Raw genomic sequence first — 27,086 nt, forward strand, 5'->3', positions numbered from 1 at the left:
TCTCTGAAGGAAAATAAAATTCCAGAGCATGAAGATGTTTGCAGATGAGATTGCTGTTGCTATATGGAATCTCAGAGGGTGATGAAGAATTTTGCAAAGCTGCTAAGAGATTAATGTTGAGAATATTTTCAAGTTTATTAACAGGTAGATTCTGTGAATTAAAGGAACTTAACACCAAATCCATGCAATTCTAGAGTAGTTAAGACTACATCTGTGAGCAGGTAGAGCAGGAAGCTGTGGTCAGTAGGAGCCAGAATTAGGGTCATAAAGGAAAAGCCATGCTACACTGATATCATATTATAATCTTATTACCAACTATGCTAGAATATTAAGGGATACTATAGTGTTCTCAGCAAGATATCTGATGAATTCTAACTCTTATAAACAAGGATTTCAAAATTTTGAAATTGATATCCATTTAAGTAATTTATAGCTGATTGAAAAAGCAATTGTTGATTTTTTTCAGTAGTAATAAATCAAGACAAATACCTCTAGTGATCTGTTGCAAGGTTTTCAGTCCTGTCCTTCTGGGAGTGTGTAATGATATATTGTTCAATTCTCTGGATGATTAACCAGGAGAGACATGGATCATCAAAGTAGGATTATGGACTAAACCTAGTAAGATGATCTTTAACTAGAAAAAATAAATACTTTGTATTTATTCCAGTGAACCAATTTAGTAAACATGGAATGGGGGGACATAGAACTTAGTTGTAGTACTCAGCTGACTGTAGATGTGTTCTGAGTTAAGACTGGGTTTTGCAGCTATCTCTAATGTATGTGTGATCTGAAACTGCAATAGTAACAGAATGATTGGCACTGTCACCGGGGGGAAGCCCTACTCTGAAGTCTCGGCTTAGGCTAATTTTAATACATGGAAAGACGTCTAGGGGAAAGGAAATAGGCAAAGGAGGGAACTCTAAGTCTTTTCATATGAGAAAACAAACAAAATTACTGGGTATGTTTAACTTGCAGAGATAATTTAAGGATACCACAGTTACAATTTATAAATATTTGGAAATCATCAGATAGATTTTAAAATGACCAATGGTTGTATGAAAAGTTTGTGAGCTATTAAATCATATCGTTTTCCCTGTCCACTTCACAGTTGTGTGACCTTGGGAAAGTCGCTTAACTTCTCGAAGCATAATTTGAGCATATGAGGGACTGTGGTCAATATGCTTAGATACCTGATGATCAGTAAAAATTCAACCTAGAAAGATGTGGACAGATTAGAAGAGAATGGCCATTGGTATTACATAGAATGGAATATTTAATGTTTAAGTGGGGATTTATTTTATAAGTAACGAGTTCATTAGTGTATAGTTTTGTCTTGGAAGGACTTCTGTTTTCTAGCTAACACTGTAACTGCAGAGGTTTAAGCAACAAATACTCAGAAAACAAGAACCATCTGTATTTCTCACTAGGCAAACAAAAAACATAATATGATTTTGAACAGTATCCAAACTTTTAAATTATGAAAGAACTTGGATAAGAGTAGACTATTATAAAATAATTGTGAAAAATCATCACCAAATCTTATCTTTTGCCTTAGCTAATTTAGCATAAATTCCAGAGTAAGTGGTCTGAGTAATGTCAAACCTGGTTTTTAAATGAATCTGAGAAATTAAATCATAAAATCCTCTCATCTCTCTTTAGAAATTTCTATCCCAAAACCCCATTAAAGTGTATTCTATCTTTATATATTTCTATCCAACAATACTATTAAAGTATATATCAAGTTTCTTAAAGCTTTTGTTAATGTTTTTTTTTTCAAGTTGGCCCTTAAAAATTACCCTGTAATTTTAGAGATTTAGGCTGTTCTTTCTGGCAGACAATACTTCTTCACTGAGTTATTTTCTTATATTTTCTTTTCAAATCTAAATAATATTTTCTTAACTTTTATTCTTTTTTTTTTTTTTTTTTTTTGAGATGGAGTTTAGCTCTTATTGCCCGGGCTGCAGTGCAATACATTCCTCTTTAGATATGAACTACAGAATTAAACCCTTTATGGAAGTAGTAATAGTTTAGGCATCATGTGTCATCAATGGCTGTTAACTATTATTCTGATTCTAAGAAATTATTATCCAGTATTTTTCCATGATTAAAAAAATCCGTCATAGCTTTTCTTTTCAACTAGCAAATTAAAAAAAAAACAGTTAGGAATTTTCCTTTTAATGTAAATAAAAAACTGAAAATTAAGTTTTGAGTTTTTTTCCTGTCTCTAGCCCTGTACATCAACTTCCATCAAGCATTCCTTAGGGGCATAGTCTAGGTCTTAATATAGTTAGTTGTGCCTCCTTCTCTTCTATATCATTCTGTATGAGTTATTTGTTTTGTGTCAAATAAAATAATTATAATTGCATTTATGTAAAAATGTATTTATAAATTGTGATATAAATGGAAACGTATCTGTTGAAAATTACCTCATGTTGCTAGCACTTCACACAGCTTTAAAAAATTCAGGTAATGGCATCTGATAAGTAATCAGTAAACTAATGCAATCTAATCCTGAGAAGGAAGGTTAGTGATCACTTTAGTAGTTTATCTTCACTAGGAACTTTCCTCAGTTTCATTTATTACAATCAAGAACTGCACATAAAAATTGGGGCTCAAATTTAAAACAGTTAGTGAAAAACAAGTCTTCATTGCAGAATTCTCTGTGTGGTATGTATGGTTTGATATTTTTATTGTTATTTTCTTAGGTTTCTCCTAATAAAATAAGAATTTTGAGAATAAAATGTGAAGTTTGGATATGCATATTGTCATGGGAACTGGCCTGTGTCTTCTTACTGACTTTGAGAGTGAAAAATGAGTATTAAAAAGAGAGAGAAATAAATGAAAGTAACACATTTTCTTCATACCTAAAAGCAAACATTTATAGTATTTATCCCAGAATGAAGTTGAATTAAGTATGTTCTAGATCAGAGGAATAAACAGTATGTTGAACTTCTGGCTTTTATACAAGCAGTTACATGAAACTCTGTTGAGATTTGAGGAATAAGCACATTCCCAGAGAGGCCTTTATAATTTGATAAGGGAAACATCCAAACTTGGAACATATAAACGGGGCCACATTCTTTCCTTTGACTTCAGTGGAATTCTCAGTGATGAGTTAGCATTCTAAATTACTGTAACGGTAAAGATTCAACTTTAGTGCAGTTATTTTATTTTGATTTTAAATGGCAGCAGAGTGAAACACTATGATAAATACCACTTGTGTTGCAGCTAATACATTTTTATAACTAAATATTGAAAAAAAATGTTGATTTTCTATTTTGTTTTTACCTTTAATGACTCTACCCTCCATGAATAAACTAAATTAATCATATTTTCCAAATAGCCTCTAGGAAGCATATTGTTAAAATATCACAAAGAGTTCATTATTGTCTTTCTCTGTTTCACTTCCTCCTCTATACCCAATTTTTCTAAAACTTGATGATGCTGTCTTTCTCTGGCTCCCTTTTGGTTGTCGTTTTCTATGCTATCTCCAGAAATTCCATTGATTTTCATGTCTCCATGCTTATCCATGTCTCAATAAGCAGTATTTCTAAGGTTATGTCTCTATATTTGTAAAAACATTCCTAATTCAAGCTCTATCCTAAAATTTCCCATAACCCAAAGTAAATTTTTAGTTGAACGAAAATTTTCACAAAAAACACAGCACAGTTAAGCAGACATCAGCTCTGATCTACTTTTTCCATGAATCAATCACCTTCTTTTTTCAGATTAATGTAAACAAGGCAATATTCAATTCTCCCAATTGAGAGGAAACTTGAGGAAATCATCTTTATGCATAATTCTTCTTTTTATATAGCAAATATTTGAACAGGTTTTCAAAATGTTTGCTGTTGTTCCCATCATTATTGTCTCCGCTCTTGGAAATTCTCATTAATTTATAACAAAGTTAGCTATTTACGTGGACACTTTTCCCCCAGGCTTCCTTCTTGTTTTCAAATAAAGGTTTTGGCTGAGTTTCCTTTCCATAACTATGACTGAAAAAGATAGAATTGCTCAGGATTTTCTTTCATTGCTTTTAAGCTGGCATACTACGATTATTTCTATTTCTTCATTCTGTATTTTTGATATTCAATCAACCTAATTTTTTTTCTTTAAGTAATTTCTCCAGGGATGTGTCTAGGTTCTGAGATTTTTCAAAGCACCAGTTTTAGGGGTTTTTGTGATTCTTTGGATACTCTATTTTGTCTTTTTGGCCTTTTTGAATAGAATGCTTAGTGAAATCATTTTTATTAAAAAAATCTGGCTTATTTGTATCTAGAAATTTTGATATATTGTGCTTTCATTGTAACTTAACATCAAGTTTTTCTTAATTTTCACCTTTAAACAAATAGTCTTTTAGTATATGTTTTTCATGCCAGTTATACAGGTGTATATTAATATATAATAATATATGGGAATTTGTAGCAACTTACAGTAATTCTATATTGTTATTGGTTTCTAATTTTATTGCATTTTAGTTAGAAATCACATTTTATAACATGTTGATTCATAGGAGGTTACTGAAACCTCCTTGGTGGTGTATAACATAATCAATTTTTGTAAATGTTTCCATATGCTAAAAACAAAATTAAACAAAGAATAAGAATTCTCTCTCTCTATGATTTGCTTTGTTCAAATATACTGTGCTTGTACAATCCAGTAAATTGTTGATTTATCTGTTTTTTATGCAGTTCATCCTGCTTTTGCTTATTATATTTAGAAGTTATATGGTTACGTACTTAGATTTTCCTAATTATACATGGATTTTTTTTTTTTTTTTTAGAGAGAGTCTCACTCTGTTGCCCAGGCTGAGTGCAGTGGCACCATCTTGGCTCACTGCAACCCCTGCCTCCGGGTTCAAGCGATTCTCCAGCCTCAGCCACCCGAGTAGCTGGGACTACAGGAAAGTGCCACCATGCCTGGCTAATATTTGTATTTTTAGTAGAGATGGGGTTTCACCATATTGGCTAGGCTGGTCTCAAACACCTGACCTCAAGTGATCCACCTGCCTCGGCCTCCCAAAATGCTGGGATTAAAGGCATGAGCCACTGCATATTGATTTTTTACCAGCATGCTACTCAAGTATTCGTGCCTCATAATTTTTTTCTGCCATTAATTTTTTTCTGGTTAAAATTATTCTGGACTTTTTCAAGGTACATTTCTCAGATATACATTTTTTCACTTTTCTTTACCAAATTTTTTTGTGTGGTATTCTTAGAAAGTGTCTAGTTGTCAACATACTGTTGGGTCTTAATATTTGTTAACATCTAGTTTGAGAATCTCTTTTTTTCTACGTGAATTTAACGCTTTTATTCTATTTTTATTCTTTGATATTATCCTTAACTCATACTTTTTTTTCTCATCAATTTCTAATGCAAGTCTTCTCTTACCCTGGATTTTCCTTGCATAAGCCTCTTCCCCAATAATTTCTTTTCCTCTAACTAGGAATTTTGTATCATCTATGGTTTCAATTATAAGTCATAAATGTATACTTTTGAGGGCATGGGATCATTGATAGTTTAGACAAAGTAGTCTTTTCTAAGTTAGTTATTCATTGTTAATTTTGTTCTTCTCTTATTCACTTTCTCCTTTGTTTTAACAGTATACCATTAAGATTTGCTTATCATCTTTAATTGAATAATTATATTGGCATAAATATAATTTATATCATTATATTTCAGGTAGCCTCTGAAATTCTTGAAACAGAGACTTTTTTGCTTTATTTATTGTTATACCACCCAACATAATATGTGGAGTATATTAGGTATTTGATAAATATTTTTCAATTGATGCCTAAATGAAAGAATATTTCCCAGGCCACTTGGAACAGTTTTGACCACTGACATATATTTATTGAACTTTTACTGAATTTAAGGAAGTTGTACCATTACAAGCCATTAAAGTGTTTGCTTTTAAATTATGTTTCCTTTTTGCCTGCTTCCCATGTCTTAATATTATTGAACATTTTCTTTTCTTCCTTTTTGCAGTCAGATTTCATTCAAAAGTGGACCCTGGGATTCTTACAGCTCTTGATTTCCAGTAGGTTTAACTCTTTTTGCCTACTTTCCAGTGGGTTTCACTGATTTACAATCTTTTATCTTGTCATTTTAAACCACTATTTAAGGAGAAAATAAAAAAATAGATATAAATTTTTCTTAAAACATATATATACACACATATATTAGTAGATTTATATGTATGCGTATATATGTACACACATATATATGTAGATTTGTATGTATGCGTATATATATACACACACACATATATATATACACAGAAATGTAGGCATTTCTTAATATATGTATATATTATATATTATATTATGTGTGTGTGTGTATATATATATATGTAATTGTCCTAAAAAAGTTTTAAGAAAAAAACGCCTTGAAGAACTTGACTTCAGAAGGTTCTACTTTGACTGACATTAGCATCTGCTACAGAAGTTTAATAAACAAAGTCTCTATGGTGAGCTAAATTAAAATTAATTCCTAATAAGAGAGCAGGAAGTGCTTAATGACTGAAATATTAAAGAACCCCTTGAACAACCCACTCGTATTTCTTATAGAGGAATTAAGAAACAAAGGGGAAAGAAAAGAGGCTCTCTTTTCTCATGTTGAGAAATGTTCTGAGAAAGGCAGACACATGAGAGGTCTTACTATGTCAGCTTTTGTGTCCTGCAAAATAGCCCCAGTAAGCTTTCCTTATTCAAAACAGAAGCCCAGTGATCTAACCAACCCTCAGGCACTGTATTTTTTCTCATCTTTCTTTAATAACTAACATTCGTGGAATAAAAGATTTCACCCACTTCCTCATCACTCACCTAAAAAAAAAAAAAAAAAAACCTTTTTAGATTACAGCTTTGACCATCATTATTCTAATCACATTTGTCTCCGTTAACAATAACAATTGCTTTTTTCAAGTACGTTACAAAACTTTCTTTGCAGCATTTGATTTTGTTACACAGAACTCCTTCACAGTCCTTTCTCTTTTGAGGTTGAATCGTGTTGATTTTAATTTGCCAGCTTTGCCTTCGTAATTTTTTCCAACAACTTCTAAATGTAGGCATTTCTTAAGTGTCTGTTCTTGTTTGTGTTTTATTTCCTGTCTACATTCGTCTCTTCAGCTATTTCATCTGACTCTTGAACCACTCTGTATATGGCTTTTAATAGTTGATCTTCACTTTTCACTCCCTCTTTGGCTTTAGACCTAAATTTCCCAGACCTCAAACATATTAAGATGGATTTTATCAATTGTCCCATCAACATTTGTTTCTCATCCCCTGTTCCCTTTCTTCATCAGTGCTTCTAATCTGATCCCATTAATCTAAGCTTTTTCGCTCTGACACACAGGCATTCAGTGACTTCACAACCACTGTGAATCAGCCTCTCCTGTTTCTACCTTCCACATAATTGCTCTTTGTCCTACTTTCTGACTTTTTCTGGAAAATTATGAAAACTTCTTAAACAATCTTTGTTCATTTAACTAAAATAATCTTTAAGAGGTACAGCAAGGACCAAACAATTTTCTTGCCCCTTATATGTTGAACCATTTCTCACACCTACTGAATAACATCCACGCCCCGCCCCCAGGCTTAGTAATTAGGGTGCCACTTAGAGGGTGCCGCACATAAATTCTTTGCCCTAAATGTACTTAATTTTTCAACCAAGATATACAATCAGCCTGTCCTCAAATTGCCCCTCTTCAATTTCAAAATCAGCTCTGCTGCTTCTCCCTGCGTAGATTGATTGCTAAGTAGCTCCCCAAATTTTAATTTAATTTCCTCTCATTTACGTTAATACTTTATGCATATGTATGCTAATTATTTAAGACCTACTTATAAAAATAATCAGTTTAAATTTTCCAAGGAGGAGTTATCAGAGAAATTGATGTTTCCACTTCCTAAGAAAAACCAAACGGGAGAGGGAGGGGGATAGTCACGTTGCCCCACAAAGTTGGTCCACCACCTAGTGACAACTCTATCACACTACAAGCCTTGTCTTTGACACCTGGAGTCCGAGGATCGGCCTCCAAATTTTCCTCAAGGAATGTGTCAAACAGTCCTTTTATTCCCCCTCGGATAACATACTGTCATAAGATAAAATATTGCATATTGCTTAATTTTTATATGAGATTAAACACTACAAACAATTAATTTAGGGCTAATTATATAGATCAGAGAAAGAGTAGGATGTGAAATGTTCATCTGTGTTAACATTAATCAGTGAGGCATATGGGTCTACTTTGAAAGAAGAAATGTAGAGAAATACCTGAAAGCTTAAATAAATCTGTGAGAAAGTGTGAGAATTTTTTTCTTCTGAGCTAACATACATAACATACCCAGCAGAGTGATATTAAAATAATAAACTTTGGTTATCGGAAGCAGCGTAAGTTTGGAGGCAGTTTGTCATTGTCACCTTTGTGAATTGGAGCCTCAATCATTCAACATGACCATTTTCGTATTTGAAAACATAGGGATAACAATATCTTTGTTGTCAGTATAAGAAAAAACATATATAGACACTTGGTTGATAAGAGGCTCCCAATAAATAAGTGATAGTTTGTTTTTAATGACTACCATCCTTTTCACTTCTGATGATGTGTATAGCAAGATATATCTAAATATCAAGCTTTGAAAATCTGTTATTTCTAGATCCCCAATTTGTTTCTTTCTCATAGTGTAGAGTGCATGTGTTGATAGGTATCATTATTTTCAGTACCTGGTGAAAGATTACATTCCTATTCAGTAAATATGTGACCAAAATGATTACAAAACAAATTATACATATTAGGCATTAAAAGCTTGTATCTACTATACTGTAAAAGTATTTTAAAAAGTAAGTGGTTCATACTTACAGCTTTCCAGTTGCATTATACATGTTTGTACATCCATGGGAAAATTCTTGAGATCCATTGGACAGGAAAGTGTTAATGTTAATCTGAAAGTCAAAGTAATTATTTTTAAAGGAAATTTATGACATTATATTAATATTCTATTGTACAGGAGAAACAATGTTGCTTTGGTGGTGACTAACTCAGATTTAAGTAAAAATTTCTCCAGCTTATGTATCCTACTTACTATAAAATAGCTATGCCCTTATACACAAATCTGGCTTTGGTGGGCTGGGGGTTGGATAATTGCATATCTTAGGCTGGTGCAAAAGTAATCTTGTGTTTTGCCATTAAAAGTGCTGGCAAAACAGCAATTACTTTTGCACCAATCTAAATATAAGCATTCCATCATATTTATATATCTATGTGTTTATTTATTCAATTAGAAAGGGCTGTGGATGTCTAGAAAATGTCTGTATTCTAAGACAACATCCTCAAAAGAGAAATTCAAGAGTGGATCCTATAAAATTAATGCCAAACATCAAAAGGTTTCTTTCCTTGCAAATCACATACTATATTCGAGAGGCATTAGAGTTCTAAACGTGGAAAAGCAGGGTGGAGAGGAGCAATCATATGTAACGTTCAGTCATCATTCTAACAGCCCTGATGTTGTCAGTGAACGTTCAGCAGTGTATTTAGTAAAGTGAATCTGGAGGGCTTGAAAAGTTCGGCCTCATGTTCCCTGGTGTGGGATAAGGGAATCATCAGGGTCAGGAAATAGCACTCTAGAATATTCATGATCTGATTCTATGCTCATCAAACTTCAGATTTGGCTTCACACAAAGGATAACCTAGATGCTGTACACCAGTATTCTGCTCATTGGAAAGGCTCTCCTCCAACTTCCAGAGAGAATTAGTATGTTGACATTCCAGAAAATTCATCACCTTTGAATACTTTTTGCTGGAAAAGCATTCTACCCAGATCTTTTCAGGGTAGTTTTTGTAGTTCCTAGACCTGAGGAAGAGGTGGTGAGATCCACTCAAGTTTATTCAAATGAAGTTCCTTTCTGAGAACTCTTTAGCGAGCCTCTTGTACTGAGAATATTCCCATTGAAATTCAGTGTATTCACGAGCACCCTAGGTGGATTAGTTTACTTAAACTTCGTGACCCTAGGCAGATTACTTCAAATCCCCTATACTGCAGTTTTCTCATCTTTAAAATGAAGATAACAATAGTACGTACTCCAGAGAGTTGCTATGAGCAGTACGAGTTAACACACATAAGTGCTTAGGCAAGTGCTTAAGCCATAGCAAACACTCAACAAACAGTAGTTATTAGCGATTATTAGTATATTCAGCCACTCCTAGACTCCTTCATTTACTCATCCGCCAAATTCTATAGTGTGGGCACAAAGATGACTAAATTAAATTACATATGAAGAACTATTTAGCCAGGTGTGGTGTCTTATGCCTGTAATTCCAGCGCTTTGGGAGGCTAAGAAGAGAGGTTTGCTTGAGCCCAGTAGTTTGTGATCATCCTGGACAACATAAAAATACTCTATCTCTACAAAAATATATATATATATTTTAAATTAGCCAGGTATGGCATGTGCACCTGTAATCCTGGCTACTCAGGAAGCTGAGGTGAGAGTATGGCTTGAGCCCAGGAGGTCGAGGCTGCAGTGAGCTAGGATCACACTGCTGGACTATAGCCTGGGTGACAGAGCAAGATCTTGTCTCTTAAAAAAAAAAAAAAAAAAAGGAAGGCAGGCAGGAAGGAAGGGAGGGAGAGAGAGAGAGAGAGAAAGAAAAAGAAGGAAAGAAAGAAGAAAGAAAGAAACAGAAACAAAGGAGGGAGGAAAGAAGGAAAGGAAGGAAGGAAGGAAAAAGAAAGAAGAAAGGAATAAAAAAGAACTATTTAAGCTTTAACAGAAGATAGTCTGCAGCTCTACTAAATATAACCACATTTGTCAAGCTGACATTTTTATGTAGACCATAGATATAAAGTTAGAATGATATATAGTCTACAGAGAGTATGCTTGGTGAGTTAGGTCCAATTAACATAATTTGGGACACATAAATGGACAGACAGTGAAGCTGCTGAATTTTTAAGAGTCTTAGGAGGATAATCTGGTAATTCATTCAAGTCAGAGTCCATAACACACTAGAATAATTCATAGAGTTCAATATTCAAAAGGAATTTTTCTCGTGGCTCAGCTAGGTTAAGTATGGTTGTGTAAATTTACAAAGTTCTCTCTTAAAAAGGCAATTTTAAAATTAGGTAGACACAATGTTTTTTGCCTTGGGAAAGGGATTATTAGAAGTGTATGCACACATACATTTTGAATGTACACACATTAATTTTCCAAATATCCAAGGCTCTCAGACAGCCAGTTTCAAATGTTGACTTGCAGAATTAATTCTGTGACCTTTTGTTTGGAAGTAAACAGCATCCTCAGAATCTTTTCCATGCTCTCACCACACATGTGATGTCAAATTCATATCCTGGCTATTTTTCTGGCACAAAAAAAGAGACATTACATAATTCTAAAAAAATAGCACTTGAAAGGAATTATTTGGCAAAGAAAAACACAGTTTGTAGGACTTCTGTCATAAATCATATCCTGAAAAAATCTATTCGTCGACTTTTCTTTCTTTTTGTTTAAGGTACAATACAATTGCTCCTTTCACAGCATACTGAAAAATATGTGTCAACTTGGTGAGTTTGATACTGAATTTCTTTATCAAAGCACTACATATAAATTAAAGATATGTCTTGACCACATCAAAAGAAAACGAAATCAAGAGGCAGTTAATCCCATTCTACTGTTTTGGAAATAAATGTTTACTTGTGTAAGAGGGACACTAAGTTCTCTTTCTGAGACAAGATACATAAACAGGATATGGCGTTTCTTCTTTTCCTTTAAGAAGTCTTGGGAAAGACTTTTAACATTAGTACTTAGCGAAACAGTAATGTTTAAAAAGCTGATAATAATTTGTGACAAACAATTGACCTCATTAAAATTCAATTATTGCCCATTTTTGAACAAGCATTGTTTAATGTGTCTATCTCAACCACTAGTTGAATTAAAAAATGTTTGCTGACTCTATTATAGACTTTGTATATAAATGAGTATTTTTATTAGATCCTAATATTTCTCTATTTAGTGTCATAAAAACAATGGCTTCAATTAGCAATTTAATCAGTTTTAATCTATATTATCTGTAATATCATATTAGATAACACATCTATTAGACAATGTTTACTGTGCAGTAGGCAGTATTTTAAACACTTTATGTATGTTAACTCATTTACTCCGTACTACAAATTTACAAGAATAGGTAAATGATATTACCCTATTTTAGAGATGAGGAAACTTACAGGTTAAGTAACTCACCTGACATTACACAGCAAAAATTGCTACAGCTGAATTTGCAGCCCTGGGGTTCTAGTTCTAGATTTCGTGCTTTTAAACTTTAAGTATACTGCCTCTCAAAAGCATTGAAGCATTTTTCATGAAAATGGGTTCTGTAATTAATATGACATTTTAAATTATGTATTTCTTATAATACAAGAAATGATATATTGCATGCACATATCAGTTATTTATAGTGAAATTATAGTTATAGTGAAATTTAAAGTGAAACATGCATAAATAATTTTTATAAAAACCTACATAAATAATTCTTCCAAAAGAAATCAGAGAACTGTAGTTAAACTATAGAAAATATAAGGAATTTCCCCAGAGATTTGATATATTTGAATGATTTGGTATATCATTATGAATGATTTTCTAAGGGGTAAATCACTCTTAGGAGAGATTAGATTGCTGGAGCACCAGAAGGGAGATTAGAATGAGTTTCTGTAACCTACGTCTAGAGTTTAATTGTCATCTGATCGTAGAGACAATCAGCAACCCATTACCAAAGCAATCTCATTACTGTTGATGGTTTCTTTATGAAGCTATGGACCGCTTCAGAAAAACATACACAATTACATGTATGCCAAATTCTTCTTACGACATGCATTTTATAGCATTGTAAATTGATTACCCTTGAATAAACAGCACTTAAAAAAGCAACTGTCAAAATAAGTTTGCTTTCTTATTTAAAAATTAATGGCTATCAATGTTAAAAATACATATTCTCATACAAGTAAACTTTAGTTAGTTTCACAAATTTCACAGTGATTATATTTAGCTTAAATAAAAATTAAATTTATATCATTGTCAAGTTGCTGTGCATAGCATCTTTAACATAAAATTTCTTCCCATGATTTGATTTTTAATGCAAGAATGCCTCTGTACTACGAGTAGAAAAGTTGGGTTTGTTAGTAATATTAGTAAAGTAAGAAAGTATATCATATTTAACTGCCTATGATGGGATTCCATTATTCTGTGGTAAAGATATTACCATCCCCTTTTTACAAGTGACAAAACTGAGGCTGAGACATGTTAACAACTCAAGAGTCCATGCGGTACAGGTTTATGGATTCTGGAAAAAAACTGAACGTATACTTTTCTTTAAAGGTGAAAATAACAACTTTAGGGCCTATTGTATGTCTGGCACTATGCTGGGTGCTTTATTTAATGCATTTTAATACATTATTTCAGGCTCAAGGTAATTAGTATTGTCACTGCCATGTATCTAAGACAAAATGAGCCTTTTAGAAGTAAAGAGACTTAACCCAAATCACAGCTAGTCAATAGCAGAGCCTCGATCTGGGCCGGGAGATATATTTCTCCTTGATCCTCTTGTGCTCCTATAGCTCCTCTAGCTTGTATACCAAGACTGCAAAGCTCTAATCATTCTTTTATCTGAGCCATTTTCCAGGGTTGTTTATGCAGCTGATAATTTTGAGAGATGAGGACATCTTTCAAAGAGAAGGCTTGCTTACAGCTTACAGTGGATTCCCAAAGTCAGTGGTAGAGAGTTAAATGTACATGGAGTATCATATCAGGGAAACAAACTCTTGTTTTTCCTTTATAAGAATTAATAGACAATTTCAAATATTTTAAAAATCAAGCATGATATTACAGCAACTTAAGTATATGAATGTGAGTGGTAGACAAATAGCTAAACAAAGGCTGTCTCTCTGACAAGCCAGAACTGGGGGTAAGGATGGGCTGGGCAAAAGTACAACTGTTTTTTATACGTTTTATAGAACTGTGTGAACTTTTTTTTTTTTTTTTTTGAGATGGAGTCTTGCTCTGTCATCAGGGCTGGAGTGCAGTGGTGTGACCTTGGCACACTGCAACCTCCACCTCCCTCGTTCAAGCGATTCCCCTGCCTCAGCCTCCCGAGTAGCTGGGATTACAGGCATGCGCCACCACACCTAGCTAATTTTTGTATTTTTAGTAGAGACGGGGTTTCACCATGTTGTCCAGGAAGATCTCCATCTCCTGACCTCGTGATCTTCCCGCCTCAGCTTCCCGAAGTGAGAACTGTGTGAACTTTTAAGTGACATTCATGAATTATATAAACATTTGTGGTTAAATTAATATTCAGTGTTTACATGTTATAAATATGTAATTCTTGTTCCTGATTAAGCTTGGTAGTTTGTTACAGCTCTTGTGTAACTTATTGTTATATATAGCACATATATACACACACATATATAAACACATAAAAATATAAGTAATAATTATGTTATAAATTTCATAAAATTTTAAATATACTTAAGAATGAGGCACTAAAAACTATCTGGAGCTCAGTTAGTAGCAGATGGCTCACTGACCAATGGGCTTGACCATAGGATAGTAATATGGCTGCTCAGAGGTTCTCCAAATGCCAGAATGTGTAGATCTTTTCTCTTAGGCAAGTTAGTTTTCCAGATACATATATATCTATATATCTAAGACAGATATAAATGCCATATAACTAAGAGAAAAAAATATGTGTGTATATATGTGTGTGTGTGTATATATATACATATAGATGTATATGAAAAATACGTGTGTGTGTATATATGTGTTGTGTATGTGTCTATGTGTATATACATATACATGTATACATATACATATACACATATACACATATGTGTGTATATACACATATACACATATATACATATGTGTGTATATACATGTGTATATATACATATATACATATGTGTGTATATACATGTGTATATATACATATATACACATATGTTCATATATGTATTTATACATATATACGTGTATATATACATATATACACATATACACATATACATGCATATATACACATATACACATATACATGCATATATACACATATACACATATACATGCATATATACACATATACACATGTACATGTATATATACACATATGCATGTATATATACACATATATACATATGCATGTATATATACACATATATACATATGCATGTATATATACACATATATACATATGCATGTATATATACACATGTATACATATGCATGTATATATACACATATATACACATATATACATATATACATATATACACATATATACATATATACATATATACACATATATACATATACATGTATATATACACATATATACATATACATGTATATATACACATATATACATATACATGTATATATACACATATATACATATACATGTATATATACACATATATACATATATACACACATATATACGTGTGTATATATGTATACATATACATATACATGTGTGTATATATGTATATGTATACATATACATGTGTGTATATACGTATATGTATACATATATATGTATATATATATAAAAATAGGGAAACTAATTTGCCTAAGAGAAAAGATCTACAGATTCTGGCATTTGGAGAACCTCTGGAGAGCCATATTACCTATACCTGTATCTATAGGTATAATCTATCTGTATATCTATATCTATATTTATCTCTATCTCTATATCTATCATCTGTGTATTCTTGTCTACTGCTCAGTGGAAGAAGTTTAAGTCTGCCTTTCAGCATTTTAGGGCCAGCAAGGGGTCCTGTCATTCTTATTTTCTTGGTATGATGCCTCATGACAGGTACCAGTTGTGCCGGAAACCCCTATGCCTAAAGCTCTTGAAAGAGCCTCTCCAGCATTTTCTGTCCTCTTGCTTCCTGCTTAGTTCAAAAGGTAAAAAGGGCAGTCCCTAACCTGAGTGCTTGGGAAGGAAATCAGGAATAGAGGGTCCACTTTTCCTACAAAGCTTAAATAAATTATACTCCTTTTAGATCTCTTCTGGCCTCTACTTTCTGAAGTCCCAGGTGCCTTACATTTCTAAAAATTTGAAAATATTAATTATTCTCTTCCTTTTGAATTCCCCTACATTGACGTAGATTTCCACTATCTCTAAGTCAGTTTTCACAAGTGCATTCATTTTCAAGTTTCCTAAATATGTTATCACTCATCTCTTGCTGTTTTTTCCCCATTACTTTCATCCTCCTGTGTGTTAACGACATTTTTATTCTTTATTCCGTTTATTTCCTTTTTTTAATGGGGTTTCAGAGGAAATACAGATAAATATGTAAGTTCAATTAGTCGTCTTTGCAAGGACCTGCTTCTTCTTTCTTTAAAAGAGCAGGAAAGCCAGATCTCTCATGAAACATAACAGATGCTCCATTTGTAAATTCAACAAGATTTTTTCTTTTTCTAGCACAATTTTTGTTAACAAAGAAACTGAATATAAGAAGCATTTGAAGATTTCAAAGTCCTGTGAGATTTTCAAAAACAACTCAGAAAAAATGAATTTTTTGATTGTGCAAGCCAGGATACAGCAAACAAAAACTAGGAGCCCAGAGACCATCTGTTTCATTTGAACTCATACTGAAAGACAGAAGATGCATTTCTAAATTATTTCATACCTTTCTTCAAAATATTAGAAGAAATGTGAGCAATTCATAATGGATGATGTCATTTACAAGAGACATAATTCCAGTTTTATTCCAATACTTTAAGACAGAAAATACTTGAGCATTTCCAGGGGACATAGTAGCAAGTTTTCATCAATTGTATTTAAATTATTTAACTTTTCAATATAATAAATTTAGTATTCTTTAATATAATGCTTTTGAATGGGCACAGTTAAGGGTTTTAATACAACTATCATCTTGAAATCTTCTTAATAACAAGATCTATCCTATTTGACAAATTTTTAGGATGGATGGAATTAAGCGCTTTTGTCTTTGATGACATATTGTTAGCAAGAAGCTCCTCAAACAAAAGTAGTCTAGCTTTTATATTCTATTTTGTTCAATGATCAGGGAAATACTAAAAGCTCAGTAGTGTGTTCTTTATGTTGACATTGCCCAACTCCAATAAGACTTAAAATAAACAAATAAATGTTGATAATCGTGTAAGAAATGTTACATACAAACACACACAACTACAATAAACAATCTAGATATTCTATCTTTGCAAAATGACTATTTCATGCTATCTGGTGATATATTTTTGCAACCTATGCAACCCCAAATCTTTCTGAAGTGAATCAGTACTTCAAAATATAATTAAAAATAAAATGACACCTTTTACAAAAATAATTTTTAACTTAGCAGGAAGGAATGAAATTTATTTTATTTATACCCTGTCATGAGTCCCCTGATAATATTCTTGAACCCACAGCACAGAAGAGTGAAGAATCATGACCTCATGTTAAGAGACTTTATAACTTAAAATATATGTATTTAATTCATAAGTGATACATAACTTGTTATGAAAAATTCAAACAATATAAAATTACATATAGCAAAATGTACAGTTCCCCTTTATTCCTGCCCAAATTCCACTATTCCTATTCATTTCTAAATTGTTTGGGGTTCGTCTAAACTTCTTCTATAGACTTATATATATGTATATTTTTACATACATAGCTATGCATATATATATTTGTGTGTGTGTGTATATATATATATATGCCTTAAATAAAAATATACAAAACATTTTTCTTGAACTGAAATATATCATGTAGGCTTACACTCAGCTCTATCTCATGCAAGTTATTTCATAATATGGGGTTATTATTGTGTTCAGTCATGTTCTTATTAGTGAACATATATAGGCCCTTTTTTGTTGCTGTTTCAGTGTTTCAGTGGGTCTCTTTGTAAAAGATATTTTATGTACACATACGTATGTAATTTAGATTCCTAGAAATAGAAGTGCTGAATTGAAGGATAAATGAGTTTCATATTTTTATATATCTTGACAAATCATCTTCCCAGTTAACATCAAGTCATGTGACCACAGAAGGGATATTAGACAGCTTGAGATCTTACCGGTCTTGTTAACTTCTGTCAATGCATTTATAAAAAAAGTTTTCTCATTTGTTTCTTTCATTTTCCCCTTACATCTGTCTTATAATTTTTGCTTGAACTGTCAAATATAATTTAGGAAACTCAAAATGAGAAGGAAAGTCTATTGTATTCACTCATATTTTTGCTTCCTGTGTCCTTTTTTCCTTCTTGATATTCGTGTGCTTCTTCTTTTATCATTTTCTTTTTTTTTAGAAAGCTTCTTTGACCATACTTTCCAGGCAGATTTACTTGTGATTAATTCTCTATTTTCCTTTATCCAAGAATGTTTTCATTTCCCCTTTATTCCCGAAGGATATATTCCCTGGGTACAAGATTCTCAGATGAGAGTTGCTTCCTTTCAACACCTAACAAAATATTTGTAGCTTCTTTCTGGCTTCAGTGATGTCTAGAAAAATCTACTCTCATTCTAATTGTTTTTCCTGCATAAGACATCATTATTTTCTGGATGCTTTCAGGATTGGTATTTAGTTTTCAGAAGTTTATGCATTATGTGTTTTCATATGGACATCTTTGGATCTATCATGTTTGGGAACTCAACTTCTTGAATCTGTAGGCTCACGCCATTTGCAAAATTTATTAACATTTCAGCCATTGCTTTCTGTAGTTTTTTTTAGCTTCATACCCTTTCCCCTCTCTGTCTGACACTCTGATGACATCAATGTTAGATCATTTGTTGTAATCTCACAGATCCCTGAGGCTGTTTCTCAGGCCCCATGGCCAGTCTATTCATCTCTGTTGCTCAGATTGAGTAATTTTGGTTGTTCTGTTTTATGGTTCACTGATTCTCTTTTCTATCTTCTCCATTTTTTTTGGTCCACCTATACACTGAGTTTTCATTTCAATTATTGTATTTTTAGGTCTAAAATTTTGATTTGGTTTCACTTTGTAGCTTCTATTTCTTTGCTGAGGCTATTTTTTCTCATTTGTTTCAAGCATATTTGTAATTGCTCACTGAAGCAAATTTATCATGGCTACTTTAAAGTCTTTGCCAGATATCTAACATTTTTGTCTTTTCTTTTGAGATAGGGACTTGCTTTGTTACCCAGGCTGGAGTGCAGTGGTGCGATCTTGGCTCACTGCAACTGCTGCCTCTTAGGCTCAAGAGATCCTCCCACCTTAGTCTTCCTGGTCACTGGGAACACAGGTGAACACCACCTTGCCCAGCTACTTTTTGTATTTTTTTGTAGAGACAGGATTTTATCATGTTGCCTGGGCTGGTCTCAAACTCCTGGGCTCAAGCGATCTGCCTGCCTCAGCCTCCCAAAATGCTGAGATTACAGGGTGTGAGCCACCACTCCTGGCCTCATCTTTGTCATTTGGATGTTGCCATCAGTTGACTGTCTTTTTCCAGAATTATTGAACATTTATGGTTCTTTGTATGATTTCTGGTTCTTTGTATGATGAATGTTTCTTGGTTGAAGCCTAGACATATAAATGCTATTTTATTAGACTCTGGCTCTTATTTAAACTTTTTTGGTTCTCTCTGACATTGCTCTGCTTAGGCAAGGGAAGGTGTTATCTTGTGTCTGTTTCCTAACCACTCTCCATACAAGCCTGTGAGGGGAGAGGCTCTGCATTATTGCTGGATGTCCCGGGTGTAAGCACGATGTCCACTGACACTATGGTGGGAGTGGCCTCATAACTGCTAGGTGATGTTGAAAATATTGACTGTCCACTAAGTCTTCTCTAAAACCACCTCAGCAGAGAGGGAGGGTATGCCTTGTTTCTGCAGGGAAAGGGTGGAATTCCTGGCTTTCTATGTGGTCTTCCTGGCACTGTGAGGTATGAAGCTCACTATAGGATGGTGGCGCATGAAAATCCAGTTCATTATTTCTCCTTTCCTGACACCATCTTGAGTTAGGTGTGATGGTACCTCAATACCACCTCGTAAGACTGGAAGTCTGGGCTCTCCATTTGGGCTTTGCTGTCTTAAGTGGAGTTGCATTTCTTCCTGTGGTGTTGGGCTGGAGTACAGCAGTTGTCTAAAGCTTTTCTGTCTTGCTAGGCTTCCCCTTTCCTAACCTCTAGAGAATGTTAGATTTGCTAGAGAAATTAGGCTTTTGTTGGGACTTTGATTTTTGTCTGTACCCGCTGATGTTGCCATGTTGCCAGTTTCTTCATCTTCAAGTCTAGGATGTACGAAGCAAAAGGAAAATTCTGGGAATTCACCTCCACGTTGTTCCTCAGGTTCCAAGGTACGTAGCCAGCCTGTGCTTATATCCACCACTGGGCATCTCCTTAAGTTTGTTATACGTACTGTGTCCAGGTTTTTTAGTTGTACTTAGCAGGTAGAATAGAAAAAGTATGTCTGTTTCATCTTCCCAGAAGTGAGATTCTTACTATCTTTTGATATTTAGTGGTGGGGTGGGGTTGGGGGCGGTGGATTTTTGGTAATTTTTTTTAAAAGGTGCAAAATTTTCTTGCATAGACCTGGAATTCACCATTAATTTACTCGTCCATATGGGAATATAGGGCTTATTAGTGGTGGAATCTGAAATCTTCCTTTGTGTCATATGTAGCAGTTAATCACTCAAGATTATATTAGTACATATTAGTTGTTTCTCAGAATTCTGATGAAAGGGTCAATTCACAACAGAGTGATGTCACCCTGTCACTTTTAGAAATCAATAAATGTATGGAAAAGAAATCTGTTCACATGAAATAGGTAAATGTGAAAAGCAGACATAATATATTGGGATGCAGAGATGAAGAGCAGACATGGGATAAAGCATTATTTATAAAACCACTTTGCAGAAAAAAAATTTTCAAAATCACTAAGCTGTTAACATTACATTTTAGAGTCCTACTATTTTATCCCTGATATTGGGCGTATGAACTCTAAATCAAATACCCCCATTCCTGATGAGAAGGAAAGTTTACAAAAGAGAAGATAAGAGAGAGATAAAACAGAATGAATTAATTTTAAGCCTAAGACCTCAATATTAAGCCTACCTTGATACATTTTAAAACATGATACTGGTGAAAAAAGTATTTAAATATTTGGCTCTTGCTAGAAGTATAACATATTCTCCCTCTTCTAAGAAACATGACATGAATTCTGTTTTTATGTCCTGTTCTTCACAATTAAACTAAATTAGAAAAACAATTATGGAAGATTTTTAAATAATCACTTCATTTTAGAAGATTTTTTCAGATGTGACAAAGATCATCAAGTATATCCTGTAAGTAGCTATTTACTGACTCTACATTTGTTTCATATTTAATGAACTGCCAAAGTTAAGTGAATCCTAGAGATCAACTCTCAAAAATTTTTTATTAGTGTTTATTGTTTGGTATTAATTATTATTCAATATTGGTATTTTTTTTAATGCTATACACTCTTCTGATAAGGCAACAATGCGGAACATAAATGTAAATAAGATCTTTTCCAGGGATTGTGATTAAGGTTTTGTCATCCATTTTCACATAATACAGTGATTTTTTTTCTTCCCTGCCTTGTTCGAAGTTTATCAACAAATCATCACTTTGCAGCATGTTAAAAAGGATGAAACTTGAACAGTTAGGGCAAAACTGCAAAAGAATGACCAGAGAAGCTCAAGCATATTTTAAAAAACAACACATATACCCAAAAAATAATCTATGTAAAATGTATCTCAGATGAGAAACCTAAACATTTCTTTGCCTATAAATATTTAAAGAAGACACATATACATAAAAGTATTATCACACTGTATGATTCAGCTGCCTTTCACTTTGCCTTTAAGATTCCTGACAACCTGGCTGATATTAAGAATCACTAGGGCCATTTGTTTAAAAAGTGGATTTCCAAGAATTACTTATATAGTTCCTGAATCTGGAACTTGGGTCTGTTATTATTGATCAGACATATCTGGGAAACAGTCTATTAGAGGAACTGAAGTGCAACAATGATAGCACTTGTTCAAAAATGTCAAAACTCTCACCAAACAAACAAACCGACAATACACCATGATATTCTATTTCACTGAAATTGGCAATTTAAGTCCGTGACTCACCTTATTGAATAAAGAACATTTCCATTTTTGAAAATTCTTAGCAATTTGTTGTCTGTAGTGACTTCATGAAAGTTGGCACCCTTTTCATTGGCAAAGAACAAATCAGGTTTCCAAATGGAGTCCAACATGGAGGGGTCGAGGTCTAAAGAGTCGTCAGGATATTCACTGTACGCGAGGCGGGGATCATTCCATTTCTGACGAAGAAAGATATTCACTCTGTAATCCTATGATAAAAGAACGAAAGAAAGAAAAAAAAAACCCTGCTTTAAAAAATTTAGAATCCATGGTGTCAGTGTGGCGCCAAGGCAGGCTCATCAAATGTAGAAAATGTCCCCCTCTTGGGGACGGGGTGTATAGTTAATGCAGGAGGCTATGCAAGTGTTGGGACAGAGGGAGGATGGAAATCTCTGTACCTTCTCAATTTTGCTGTAAACCTAAAACTCCTCTAAAAAATAAAGTCTTACAAAAAAGAGTTTTGGATCTTATATACTGTTCTTTGGGTTTTTCTGAATTATAACAGGAACCAATGCCATCCTCGGGTACACCCATTCCCCAGGATCCTCACTGATTACCACCTAAAAGAGTCATCCTAGTTCTGAGGTTTTGGCCATGTCTTCAGTGACCTATATGCCTCCAAAGAAAAGACCACAATTTATAATGTTTAAAACTTGCTGTTCCATTCAAATTTTACTTTCCTGCTTTGTCAGAATAAAATGCTGGAATGCTGTTAGACACTTAGAGAAAGATATTTTCATCTTTGCATTTATTTTTAGAATAATTTATTTTAGTAGATACCCAATAACATCCAGAATATATTTAGTGAACTTTTCTTAAAAGCTCTCTGTGTTATAAAAATGACCATATACACTTTTTCACAATGAAAGCCTATTTTCTCATGTTTAATATAGCATGGGTTCTATGAAATAAGTAATTTGAGAAAAATAAAAGCTGATTTTATAATAATGAAAGAATAATAAAGGATGATTATTGTCCATAATACCTGAAAAAGATTTGCCTAAAGAGATTTCCCAATTAGATCTTTCATAGTTAATTTTAAAAGGAGTCAATGATTTCAACTAAATTCTTGCTCACAATTTTGGACTAACGTGTAGAATGACAAATGCTGACAGCTGAGTACATGTGTAGTGTTTGTATATACACAGTATATGAAAATAAGTACCACATATATCTTTATAAATAATTTTTTTCTAGATTTTTGAAATGAGCCAATAAATTAAATATAGACCTCATTGTAAGCGTGATTAAAGCAAACATTATAAGACCACTTCATTTGCATGCAAAATAGCCAAGGCTGAAGATACTCACAAGAACTGAAAACAATTTTTCATCTATTTTTCTATTTCTTGAATACTAAATTATGAGACATCAGAATATAGTAACCAGCCAATCACAACGGATGCTCTAATAATATCAGAGCAGGTAGATTGCTTATGTTATTGGTAGGTCAAAGTCAGAGTTTGTACTGAATGCTACAAATCTGTACATCCTCTTGATCAATATTTGTGCCCTGAGACTATCTTCTAACTGCAACTAAGGTTACATACCAGAAAATATTTTTTCTGCTTGCTAGCTGCCCCATGTATCTTCCAAAGTGACAATGGAGCGGAGTTCACTTCAGCTTTTTGCCAGAAAGCTCACGATATTGTGGAAATCTCACTCGCCACAAGGATCTACAGAACCTGTAAATGGGGATATGTGAACAAGCTTCTACCAGCCTAGAACAGGTCATCTTCTCTTAGCCTGTAGTCCAGGGCACCAGGAAGCACAGCTCCATGGTTGGTGGCCAGTTCTTGTTTCCTTCACCGTTCTACAGTGTGTGCCCTCAATACCACTAAAGGAATCAGTGACTGACCAAATCAGTCTCTCTCTGCTTTATAGCCAGGAGAAGACTGAACAAGGTCAAGTTATAATCATACCTGCCAAGAAAGATAACTGACTAGTAAAGAATGTACATTTGTACTGATTTATAAGATACATAATCAAGTTGTTTGAAGCATTTTTTGCTGTAACATTTCTTGATTTAGAACTCTCTGCAGCTGTTCACCACACTTAGGCTAAAATAAAAGTACTCTTTAAGTTGCAGTATATGTAATAAAATTTGGTAGAATCTCTTTATCCTTGTGTTATTAGTACTAGTGATAAACTTTACAGATACATTTTCATTTCTTCCGGGAACAATTTTTGCTCCAAGTGTGCACTAGAAAAGATGTTGAGTATCTTTCAGTTTCTAAGTAATACAAGGAAAAAGCAACAGTCACCTGTCACCAAGGTCAAATGTTATCATATACCCATTGTAATGCTCTTTCTGAAATATCTGTCTCTTAATACATTTAGTTTAGGGAAGGAAGAACCACATGAGGCCCCTGGATGACAATAATCCTGTCATTCATGACAGCATGGAAAATATGATTTTGTGATCTATTGTACTGCATGGTAAGTACAGTTAATAATAATGTATTGTATATTTCAAAATCGCTAAAAGAATAAATTTTTGACATTCTCACTCCTAAACTATATTAAGTTAGTGAGATGATGAATATGTTAATTAGCTTGATTAAATCTTTCTATGCTTTGGTTCAGGGCCAGGGTTCAAAGCAAAACAAAAATAACAATGTCCCGAAAACCTTAGAAACTAAGATTTTACTACTCCTTACAGTTTTGGTTTTGCTTTGCCTGCAAATGAACATTGAGATGGAAAGCTATTAAATAACCAAATTCAGCATTTCAAAAATGGTTTTTTAAGGCTGATTCTTCACAGCCACAGTATCCCGTTATACCCAGCAACCAATTACATTAATTATTTTTGAATTTTGGCCATTTGTGAAAATGTGTAAAGAAAGGGGTAAGTAAACTGACAGTCAAAATAGTACCACCCTAAGAGAAGTCCTAATAACTAGACTTGAAATAACTTGCCTGTAATAAAATTCCCTGCAGTGAAGAAGAAAAGGGCCTTGTACAACACATTTTGTATATGGCAAAAGGTTAAATTACATCTCAACATGATGCTACTCAAGAAGGCAACTTGGAGTGAATTAAAAGTTCAAATATGATGGGTAAAATTTTTTAAAATAAAATTTAGCAGAGTATGTGGCCTCGAGGTACGGCGAATTATTGAAAAAGCACAATAATATTGATCATAAAATAAAGGTTAATAAATTCTACGATGTCAGAATTAAGAAATTCTGTTCATCCAAAGGTCACTTAAGGATAATGAAAACATAAATTATGCTGCAACAAGGTATTTGCCACATATACAACTGACAGTTGATTATTAACCTGCTTTAAAATGTTTCATACCAATAATTGAGAAAAAGAGAAACAACTGAGTAGCAAAATGGCCAAAATCACAACATTTTACTAGGCAGGTATTGCAAATACCCAATAAGTATCTGAAAAAATGTTCAACCACATTAGTAAACTAAGAAGTGCAAATTAAGATACTAATGAGATACCATTTTATATTTACTGGGCTGTTAAAAATAAGACTTTTGATGATATCAGAATTTGTCAACAATACAGGGCAAAATAATCCTTTATACATTGCTGCAAAAAGTATAAAAAGATGGAAAAAATTGGCCAGCTGCAGTGGCGCACGCCTTTAATCCCAGCACTTCAGGAGGCCAAGGTGGGCAGATCACGAGGTCAAGAGATAGAGACCATCCTGGCCAACATGGTGAAACCCCATCTCTACTAAAAACACAAAAATTAGCTGGGCGTGGTGGCGTGCGCCTGTAGTCCCAGCTACTTGGGAGGCTGAAGCAGGAGAGTCACTTGAATCCAGGAGGCGGAGGTTGCAGTGAGCCGAGATCATGCCACTGCACTCCAGCCTGGCGACAGAGCGAGACTCCGACTCAAAAATAAAATTAAAAAAATGGAAAAATTAACATTGTAACATAAATTTGATATATGCATACTCAGGATACAAACATTTTAGTTCAAAACACAAAACTTAAAGAAATCCTTATGCTTGTGCAACAGAAGACATATACAAAAGTATTTATAGCAACACTGTTAGCTCTAATGAAAAACCAAGCCAAACCAAACCAAAACCTGGAACCAACTCAAACATCCATTGGCAGAAAAATGCATAACAAACTGTGCCATGTCAATAAAATCAAATATCTAGTAGTGAAAATAAATTACCACTATTTCCAATGATGAGGATGAATCTTATAAATGTAAAACAGTAAAAAGAAAAAAAACAAATGCTGGGGATATAATGTATGGCACCATTTTTGTAAAATTCAAAACCAAGTAATTTCTCTCTCTCTCTCTCTCCATATATATATATATATATACATCTTTATGTGTATGTATGTGTGTATGTATGTGTATGTGTGTGTATATACATACATATTCATCAATATAGAATTATAACTACCAACTTTATGATAGTGATTACCTAGGGAAATGCTGGGGAATGAGATAGTGAATTATACAGGTATCTTTAATATTGGTAATGTTTTAGCTCTAAGTCTAGGTAAAGGATTCAATAGTGTTTATGTTATTAAATTATACTTCATCACATATATATTATGTATGTAATGATATACCAAAAGAAATCTTATTATCATAAGAATCCTTATAGCTGAAAGAGGAGGGAGAGAGTCAGTGCCAAAATGAGGTGATATGAAACTGACTGGGTCTCTGGTGGAAGAAAAGGACCAAGAAAGAGCCAAAGAATGCGGGCTGCCTCTAGAAGCTGTAAAAGCAAAGGAATGGATTTTCTCCTAGAGCCTCCAGAAGGAACACAGCCCTGTAGACACCTTGAATTTAGTCTGGCAAAACACACTGGACCTCTGACCTCGAGAAGTGTAAGGTAATACATTTGTGTTGTTTAAGCCTCTTGCAGTATAAATATTTTTAAAGTTTTCTGTATGTTGTGTTTTTTTGACATCTTAAAAAACCCTTCTGGCTGTGGAGAGACTACGTCTCCCAGTGCCAGT

At 33.6% G+C, this 27,086-nt stretch overlaps 1 protein-coding gene across 2 annotated transcripts in view; it reads right to left on the reverse strand.

The window, feature by feature from the left end:
* The window catches only part of GLRA3 (glycine receptor alpha 3), a 182,270-nt gene that overhangs the window by 62,124 nt on the left and 93,060 nt on the right, over positions 1 to 27,086 (reverse strand). For both annotated transcript variants that reach the window (XM_054485490.1, XM_054485489.2), the window contains exons 4-5: positions 22,120 to 22,343; positions 8,857 to 8,939 (exon numbers count right to left, since the gene is read on the reverse strand). In XM_054485490.1, the coding sequence (XP_054341465.1) occupies positions 8,857 to 8,939; positions 22,120 to 22,343 (307 nt within the window). The remainder of the gene's footprint in view (positions 1 to 8,856; positions 8,940 to 22,119; positions 22,344 to 27,086) is intronic.

Source organism: Pongo pygmaeus, chromosome 3, assembly GCF_028885625.2.
Source record: "Pongo pygmaeus isolate AG05252 chromosome 3, NHGRI_mPonPyg2-v2.0_pri, whole genome shotgun sequence".
In the NCBI taxonomy this organism is placed as follows: Eukaryota; Metazoa; Chordata; class Mammalia; order Primates; family Hominidae; genus Pongo; species Pongo pygmaeus.